This window comes from Mus caroli, unplaced genomic scaffold (assembly GCF_978045245.1).
Source record: "Mus caroli unplaced genomic scaffold, Mus_caroli_1 scaffold_7, whole genome shotgun sequence".
NCBI classification, from domain to species: domain Eukaryota; kingdom Metazoa; phylum Chordata; class Mammalia; order Rodentia; family Muridae; genus Mus; species Mus caroli.
Window position 1 is genome coordinate 110,280,090 of NW_028227262.1, and position 9,593 is coordinate 110,289,682.

At 45.8% G+C, this 9,593-nt stretch overlaps 1 protein-coding gene across 5 annotated transcripts in view; it reads left to right on the forward strand.

Annotated features, from left to right (window-relative positions):
* Positions 1-5,092, forward strand: part of Slc37a3 (solute carrier family 37 member 3) — a 40,226-nt gene extending 35,134 nt beyond the window's left edge. For all 5 annotated transcript variants that reach the window (XM_085840684.1, XM_085840682.1, XM_085840685.1 and 2 more), the window contains 2 exons: positions 2,310-2,375; positions 3,796-5,092. In XM_085840684.1, coding sequence (XP_085696810.1) covers positions 2,310-2,375; positions 3,796-3,888 — 159 coding nt within the window. In that variant the 3' untranslated portion in view covers positions 3,889-5,092. The remainder of the gene's footprint in view (positions 1-2,309; positions 2,376-3,795) is intronic.
* The last annotated feature ends 4,501 nt before the right edge of the window (positions 5,093-9,593 follow it).

Sequence of the window (9,593 nt, forward strand, 5' to 3'; positions counted from 1 at the left end):
ATCTGACTTCATTCCTAGTGAGGATCAACTGTAATAAAAAGCAGAACAGAGGGCCTGGAGAGATACTCAATGGGAAAGAGAACTGGGGCTGCTCTTCCAGAGGACACAGGTTCATTCCCAGCACCCACATGATGGCTCACAACTGGCTGTAACTCTAGTTCCAGAGGATCCATTGCCCCTTTTCTGACCTCCATGGGACCAGGCACTCATGTGACTCACATCTGTGTGTTTAGGCAAAGTCAGAGCCGTGCATGGTGATGTGAACATAAACAAAATGGTGCAGAAAATATGGGTTATCCCCCCCCCCCCCGCAATTAAATGTGCAATTATTATGTGACCTGGGTTTACTTTCCCTTCTCCCGACTGAAAACAAGGACTAGCATTTGTATGCTGGTGCTTATTACAGCATTACTCATAGTAGATAAAAGGGAGAAACAGGTTCTCAGCAGATGAATGGATTAAAAATACCGTGCTATATGTGTTCAGTGGAATCCTATTCAGCCATGAAAAGGAGTGAGATGCTAATGCATGCTCACTGTGTGGTTGAATCTTGAAGATTTTTCTTTTTCTTTTTTTTTTTGAAAGATTTATTTATTTTTATTATATATAAGTACACTGTAGCTGTCTTCAGACACTCCAGAAGAGGGAGTCAGATCTCATTACGGATGGTTGTGAGCCACCATGTGGTTGCTGGGATTTGAACTTTGGACCTTCGGAAGAGCAGTCGGGTGCTCTTACCCACTGAGCCATCTCACCAGCCCCTTGAAGATTTTTCTACATGAAAGGTTAGTAAGCCAGCCAGAAAAAAAAAACAAAAAACAAAAAATATTTACATGAAGTATCTACAATAGGCACATTTACAGCTTCAGAAAGTAAATTAGAAGTTGCTAAGTCAGGTGTAATCTCAGCACTTAGAAGACTAGAGCAAGAGGATTGCTACAAATTCAAGGCTGTCCTAGACTACATAATGAGTTCAAGACCAGCCTAGGCTACAGAGTGAGACCCTGACTTTGGGGAAAAGAAAACAAGATAGAACATGCCAGTGGGTAGGGTTGTGGGTACTGTGATTTACAGGGCTTGTGTTATGGGTAAAAAGGTTTGGGAAATAAACAGCTGTTGTGGATATATATCACTGTGAATGTAATTGGGATTGCTGGCCTGTGAGGTTAAAAATGGTTAAAATGGAGGCAGAGCACTCGCTGGGCAATCAAGAGGACTGAATTAGGATCCTCGAGTCTCAGACTTACTGTAACCCCAGCTCTGAGGCAGGCATAGGCAAGAGGATTGCTGGGACCTGGTGGGTTCCAGCCTAGCTGAGAAAACATGGGTCCTATGTCCTCAAAGGGGACCTTAGGAATAGGCAACAAGGTGGAGGAGGACTCCTAATGCCCTCTTCCAGCTTTAGCACTAAAAAAGGGGAGATAAGGCTGGGCCAAGTGCTCTTAGCTTCTTTTCTGTAATTGGAAGTGAAGGGAAAGAGTTAGGTTGTGGAATGTTGGTAACACAGTAACCCGTGAACAGACAGTGTGGTTGAGAGTGAGCATTTGAGGCCACCATCGTTTATATATCAACTTTCAGGCTGATCAGGCCTACATAGTAAGCCTGCACCTCAGAAACACTTGAAAAGGGAGGAAAAGTGAGCATCAGGACGACACAGCATGCTCTGAAAGCGTCAGCTCCAGGATGGAGAGTGAGCAGGAGGGCAGGAGACACTGAAAGCAGACCTCGGAGCACACAGCTTGTGTGCTCACTCACTGATTGTGAGTTCAAGGCCAGCCTGGCCATGCTGCCTCCCTGTGTAGAACTCTACATGACAAGCTGTTATTCGAACCCCAACTCCTGATTTTCCAAAGTAGTCCTGTCTAATCTCCTTTCAGACTACCTTATCTGGTTTATTTATATTTTATGTGCCTGAGTGCTTTGCCTTCATGAATGTGTGTGCACCGAGTGATGTCTGGTGCCCTCAGAGGTCAGAAGAGGGTGTGGGTTCCCCTGACCTGGACTGACAAGTGGTTATGAGTAAGAACAGCTAGTGCTTTAACTACAAGCCCTGTTCGTTTGCTTGCTTGCTTATTTTTGTTTGTTTTGTTGTTTTGACTCAGAGTCTCATTTAGCCTAGGCTGGCCTCAAAGTGCCTGTGCAGTAGGGAATAACCTTGAATCCAAGTGCTAGGTCACAGGCATGCACCGCCATGCTCAGTCTATGTAGTGTTGGGGATGTTAACAAAGCACTCTGTCGGCAGCCATGTCCCCAGCCCTCGTCTGGTTAATGTATAAAGAATGTATTATGATTTCTCTTTCTCCTTTTAGTATCTGGTGTCTTTGATCCAGGACAACTTAGGATGGATGTGGGTTTTCTACTTTTTTATTCTCATGGTAAGTGCATTTTTTTACCTTTAACCATTTTTCTTATTTAATTTAGAACATTTGATTTCATCACTACTTGAAACCAACACAATTGCTGATTGCTTTAAAAGACTAGTGTGAAAAGTAACATTTGATTATGCTGACGAGACTCATTAATCAGTGTGCTGCTCTGCGCTACTGACTGGCTGCTAAACAGGACTTGAGCATTCTGAAGCAAAGAAGAGAGGTTCTAATCACCAGGGTCCCGTGCGTGTCCAAAACGAGCACGCTCTGCAGGGCAAGCCGCTCGGCTAGAGATTCTTGGATGAGATCTTGTGCTTTGTAAGAAAGAGTGAGTTAGGCCCTGTCTTTAAAATGCTGCTTCCTGTCGAGACATGTGACAAACTCTTTTATATTGTTGGTGGGACAATGTTCAAGATAGGTCAACCAAGCTCTCCTGGGGATGGCCTTGCTCTTGAAACTAGGCATCCTAATTGGCCACCATCTAAGTCTGGGCAGTTGTCCTCTAGCCTCTTCCATAGGCCAACAGGAACAAGTTTGGGGGATTCTCTTCTCCAGCTTCTAATGACTCAGATTTGGTGACACACACCTGTGATGCCAGCACTTAAGAGGCAGAGGCAGGAGGATTATGAGTTCAGGGCCAGCCTAAAAGACCTTGTCTTTAACAAAAAGTCCAGTCATTTCCAGGGTCCATTTGTGGGCTAGGAATGCAGCATATTTGAGGACCAGAGTTCAGTCCCCAGCTCTGCAGAACAAAGAGGAGACAGCTCAGTAAAAGTCCGAGCTGCACACACCTGATAACCCGAGCTTGCTATCCAGAACCTCTATAAAGAGCAAGATGTGATGATGCCACACATCTGTGATCCCAGGGCTACTGCAAGAAGGCAAAAACAGGAAAGTCACCCAGAAGCCTACAGATCAGCTAAGCTGTAGGAACAGCAGCAGAAATGAGAGATCCTGCCTCAGCATGGCGGAAGGCAAGCTCTACCTGCCTCATGTGTACCTGTACATGTGTGCACACTCACGCTCTCCCTCCTCCCTCCTCACACATACACATATGCTCGCATGCACATGCACACACAGAGAGTAAATAATAAGAATAAATATAAAAGCTCGTAAAGGCATGCTAAGTAGAACAAAGGGACTATTGCAGCAAAAACCAGATCTGGTGTAAGAACCTTGACCTTCATCTCTAGTGACTTGCTTTGCCTGTGGAAGTGGCACACGAGTTATATTTTCACAGCTGTGTGACATTATGTTTGTTGTTCCAACTATAATTTTCAGAAGTCATTTTCTAATTCCCTGAAGACAGAAAGTTTTAGTTCTGTGAAGTCAAGATGTCTTTGCTCAAATCCACTTGCTAATGCTCAAATCATGACGCTCTAAGAGAAGTAAGTTGTTCATTCTAAAACCTTTTTTCTCTTCACAGACAAGTTGTACAATTCTGTTTATCTCGCCGTTAATAGTGAGGGAAGTATTCTCTCTTGTGCAAAGGAGACAAGCTCACTCACTTAATGAATGAGGGGTTCCCGCAGGAGAGGACGGACTGGGAAGCTTATGAGGGCCCCTAGGCCTTCAGTTCACTCGTGTGGAGTTCTCTAAACACTAATGGAGCCTCGGCTTGTCAGGCATCCTACAACACTGCCAGCTACCCCAGACACAGGCAAGGAAGGGGCGAATTATTTTTGTACACTACAGCAGTTCCTGGAGACTTTTCTTACATTTGTGAATGTACTGAAAGGAAAATGAACCTGCCAGCATCTTTGTTGGGCTTGTCAGCTTATCCCTCTAACATTAAATACCGGTTTTGGTCCTGGACCCTTGTTCATCAGCTAAGTGATCAGGAGGCAGAATCATGTTGTATTGATGAGAAGACGATGGGACGGAGCTCTGATACCACATTTGCAGAGAGTGGATCACCATTAAGGCATCAGAGCCGCGCTGAGTCCAGATGATGCTACAGGCCTGCCGTGGACGAAATGCACCTTTACCAAGGTGGAAAGATCACACTGTGCGATGGCTGGGTCACTCTGTGGCTTCTGGAAGTTCTCGCCCTCTCTAGAATGGCTGTTGGCTTGTTCTCCTCCGACTTCACTCACATTTGACTGACTCCTAGGAGCAGTCTTCTGTTTGTGGACTATTAAGTTATTTCAGACATTCCAGTATGGAGCTTTCAAACCCACGTTCACAGTCTGGGAACGACAAGACCCTCTGAGAAGCTGTTCTATGTAGCCTTATTGTTGGAAGATTGGTCTCTGTCTCAGCTGCAGCCAGGTTCCTGGAGTTCCCTCAGCAGAAGATGGACCACGCTTAGAGAAAAGACAAAGGCTCTTTGTCCTGGGGGTGTGAAGTGTATGTATTGAATCATGTTAGTGGATTCTTAGGGCCTGCCCTTTAGAAGATTGTAGTGTGTATGTCTTCAAGACTATGAATTCTATAAGAATCAATACTTTAAGGTCATCCTGTGCATACATTTTAAATTATGTAAACTAGGAGGAAAATGTACAATTTTGAGGGATACCTAATTCACGTTGGGTTAGGAAATATTCTTCCACCTCTTGCTTTATGCTCCAAAGTATGTATTGATGAACTTGCAGGAATACTACAGATTTCTGACCATTTTCCTGTTCAGTCACTGACATAAAGGGAAAACACAAAACATAGGGAGGTAGGGGAAACAAACCCCCGATTTTGTAATAAACGTCCAGCGGTTGTTTGGTTACTTAGTCCCTGCTTAAGCTTGACATTGCCTCTCACTTTCCCTTTCTGTGGTGCTGGGGTAGACTCTGGGTCCTGCACATGCCCAGTGTGTCTCCCAATGCCCTGCACTCCCAGCCCGGCCCCACAGTTAAGTACAGCGGTGCCTTGAGTTCCCCAGCACTTGTCACTGGAAGCAGACAGCCCACAGCCTTGCCAGGTGGAGTTGCTCCCCTGCCCTAGGTCCTGGGGGGCCTCATTTCCATTAGAGGAAGCACCCTCTCTCTCCCTCTGAGGCAGACTGCTCAGCGGTGCCTGCAGATGGAGCCTCTGTAGGCATGTGGCTCAGAGGCTCATCCTCATCAGTGGATTGCGTCTTCATGTTCTGATAGCAGCCCGTGCCTTCTTTTCCAGTTTCGTCTTGAGCACCTACCCCCTTCTCCGTGGCTCTCCAAGCTCTGCCTGAAATGGAGCTGTAAACACTCAGAACAGGATGAAATGATGTTTTTCTCTCTGAATCTGAATATGTTCTCCATCTACTTCTGCCCACCTGTGAAGGAAGTGACTTTCACAAACGCCTAGGCATTTGCCTCATTTTATTATTAAATGTTTACCTGGAAGAAAGGGTCAGAGCTGGGGAGCTGGCTGAGTGGGTGAAGGGCTTGCTTTGAAAGCATGAATACCTGAGTTTGGATTCTCAGTCGCCGTGTACACATCTGGGTGCAGCAGCACACAATTCCAGTGCTCAGGAGACATTGGAAACAGGTCTAGCTGAACTAGAGTGCTTAGGTTCAGGAGGAGAGCCTGTCTCAGAAGAGAGTGAGGGGCTGGAGAGGTGGCTCGGTGGCTTTAGAGTACTAGCTGCTCTCCCAGAGGACCCAAATTCAGTTCCCAGAACCCACATGACAGTCACAACCATCTGCATACCTCCAGAGTCAAGAGATACAGCACCCCCTTCTGACCTTCACAGGTACTACATGCACACGGTACACTTTAATACTTAGGCAAAACACATGGATAATACTTAAAAGGGGGAGGGGGTGTGATAGAGGAAGATAGCCAGTGTTGACCCCTGGTCTCCATGTGATCATGTACCCACACACCTATGCACACGTGCTAACATATATCAAAAATAGCAGAAAAGGCCACAGTAAAGGCTAGTTTGAAAATGGATTAAAAATTTGGGGAAAAAAATCATAGGAGGCTTTCACACACTGAAATAAAGAATGACTGGATGGGAAACATTTTGCCCTTAAGTGTGTCTGTTCTGGAATTCAACAGTAGTAGTTACATATTCCTTAAATCAGAGCTTAGGAAAAGAAAGAAAACCCCTTCTTGACAGCTAGGTTGAAGGACCAGAGTGTGGCGAGTCATCTTCCTGGTGCTGCAGCTGGTACCCAGGGCCTCTGTGCTTGCTAAACGGGTGCTCTCCTGGTAACCCTGGGTGGTGTGGAATTAACGATGACCCTTCTGCTTTTGCCTCTGAGTGTGGGGTGACTCACACGAGCCACCACGCCTAGCTGCAAAAGCCTTCACTTGTACTGATTAGTTTTTCTGACTAACATCCTGTTTTTCTTTCCTGTTGCCTTCCTGGCTCTACCTGCAACTTTCCCCTCAGCGGCTGAACTAGGTAACCATGCTTGCCAGGACTGGCTTGCTCTGCGCCTGCCACTCTGCCTCAGTCATCAGTGACATCAGCAGCAGCAGCATGCACCTCCTTTTACCAAAGAGGACATCATATCCTCTTACCACCCACAGGAACAGCTTGTGTAGCTTGAGTTTGGGAGCCCCACCCCTTATTTCTTTTTGTTTTTCCACTTGAGGCAGGGTTTCTCTGTGTAGCTCTGGCTGTCTTGGAACACACTCTGTAGTCCAGGCTAGGCTTGAACTCAGAGATCTGGCTACCTCTGCCTCCTGAGTGCTGGGATTAAAGGCATGTACCACCATGGCCTTACTGTTTGGTTTTTAAAATCTTTTTCTTGTATTTGACACTGGTGACTACCTTTTCCCAGGACTTTTTTTTTTTTTTTTTTTTTTTTTTTTGGTTTTTTTCGAGACAGGGTTTTTCTGTATAGTCCTGGCTGTCCTGGAACTCACTTTGTAGACCAGGCTGGCCTCAAACTCAGAAATCCGCCTGCCTCTGCCTCCCAAGTGCTGGGATTAAAGGCATGCGCCACCACGCCCAGCTTTTTTTTTTTTTTTTAAAGATGTATTTATTATATATAAGTACACTGTAGTTGTCTTCAGACACACAAGAAGAGAGCATCAGGTCTCATTACAGGTGGTTGTGAGCCACCATGTGGTTGCTGGGAATTGAACTCAGAACCTCTGGAAGAGCAGGCAGTGCTCTTAACTACTGAGCCATCTCTCTAGCGCAGGTCTTTTTTTAAAAAGCCTTCTTAACATTGTTATAGAGTATTTACGTTTCTTTTTTTTTTTTTTTCTTTTTTTTTCTTTTTTTTTTTTTTTGGTACGTCTGTTCTTGTTTATTGATTTAGTTCTTGTTTTTTTTTCCTCTGCTTAAAGACCAATCTAGATATTATTTTTAACTAGGTATTTTCTTCATTTACATTTCAAATACTATCCCAAACATCCCCTGTACCCTCCCCCCACCCACTCCCCTACCCACCCACTCCCACTTCTTGGCCCTGGCGTTCCCCTGTACTGAGGCATATAAAGTTTGCAAGACCAAGGGGCCTCTCTTCCCAATGATGGCCAACTAGGCCATCTTCTGCTACATATGCAGCTAGAGACATGAGCTCTGGGGGTACTGGTTAGTTCATCATGTTGTTCCACCTATAGGGTTGCAGACCCCTTCAGCTCCTTGGGTACTTTCTCTACCTCCTCCATTGGGAGCCCTGTGATCCATCCAATAGCTGACTGTGAGCATCCCCTTCTGTGTTTTCCAGGCCCCGGCATAGCCTCACAAGAGACTGCTATATCAGGGTCCTTTCAGCAAAATCTTGCTGGTGTATGCAATGGTGTCAGCGTTTGGAAGCTGATTATGGGATGGATCCCTGGGTGTGGCAGTCTCTAGATGGTCCATTACGTTTCTTTTTAATCTTTGGGTTTGTGTGGGTATATTATGCTCATTTGTACATTTAGTGACCGCAGCTCCTAGGTTCATGTGTATATGCACGTGTGTGTGTATGTGTGTGTGTATGTTTATATGCATGTGTGTATGTGTCTGAATGCGTGTGTGTGCACACGTGTTTGTGTGTGTTTATATGCACGTGTGTGTATTTATGTGCATGTGTGTATGTATGTATGCGTGTATATGTGAGAGTGTGTATGTGTTTATGTGTGTGTTTATGTGAGTGTGTGTGTGTGTGCGCGCGCACGCATGTGTGTACGTGCATGGCTGTGTGCAGACCACAGGCTGACATTGCTTTCCTTGCTCATACAGAATTGGACTGTTAGCTCACATCTTGCTGTGATGGCTGTACGCATTCCTTCCTTCTTGTCCTAATTCATTCTTCCCTCTAACAACTCGTTTTGCTCCCAGCTCTTTCCATTTTCAGTTTCCTTCTGAGTTCGGCCAGCAGCATGTATTGAAGAACCCCTGTGGAACCAGTGCTGTAAGCCTCCCACCACCTTTACTTACACTGAGAGTCAAATCCATCTTACTTGTATACTTGGTATCGACGGCCCCTGGGATAGTACGGCCCTCTTCTTCCAGGGCCAAGGCCAGGTGGAGCAGGCCATGCATGGTTCCTGAACCTTGCAGATGGTCCCTGCACTGCTCACAATAGTTCTCCTGCAGTGGCTGCCTACATTGTCAGGCTGCATGGCTTCACACTAGTGTCCGGTCCTCAGCTCTGATTACCTAGCAGCAGGAAGCCTTGGCCACAACAGTGCTCAGGCAGCCTCTTTGGAGCCTGTTATTTTCTGGGCTGTCTCTTCTCCCCAGCCCTTCACAGTCTTCCTCTTGAACACCCCTACCCTGTTTTCTCTGCCTCAGGTGATGGGCCTACCCTGTTGGGGCCTTTCAGGGCCCTTATCTTAGACACTGTCTGCCAGGCCCACTGGCTTTACTGCCTGATGGTATCTTCTGGTACAATAATTCTGGAAATGTTTCTTGCATTTCCTCAGTTAGGTGAGTGTGGGCACCATGGCCAAGGACAAGCAGCTGTTTAGCTGGTACACTGACTGCCAGGTTGGATCCGCCTTCCCACATTGCCCCTTTGAACTTTCGGATACTATCTTACTTACCTCCCACCCAATCTTTTTTTTCTTTCCTTACTGTAGTTCCTGAAGCATTTCTGGCAAGGTAGATAACTCGTTTCAGCACGTATCTTAAGTAAATCAGATTAAATGTGAAGAACTAGTGTTAGTGTAGACATAGATGGTCCAAAGACCTTACCTGGGTATGCATGTGCTAATGTTAAACCTAGCATTTATCTTTAGTTACATGTTACTAATGGCATTTTAGAAGCAAAAATCCACACAGAGGTAGTTTCAGGGAATCCAGTGCCCTCTTCTGGCCTCATTGGGCTAATAATTTTTGGGCAACTTGACACAAACCTAGAC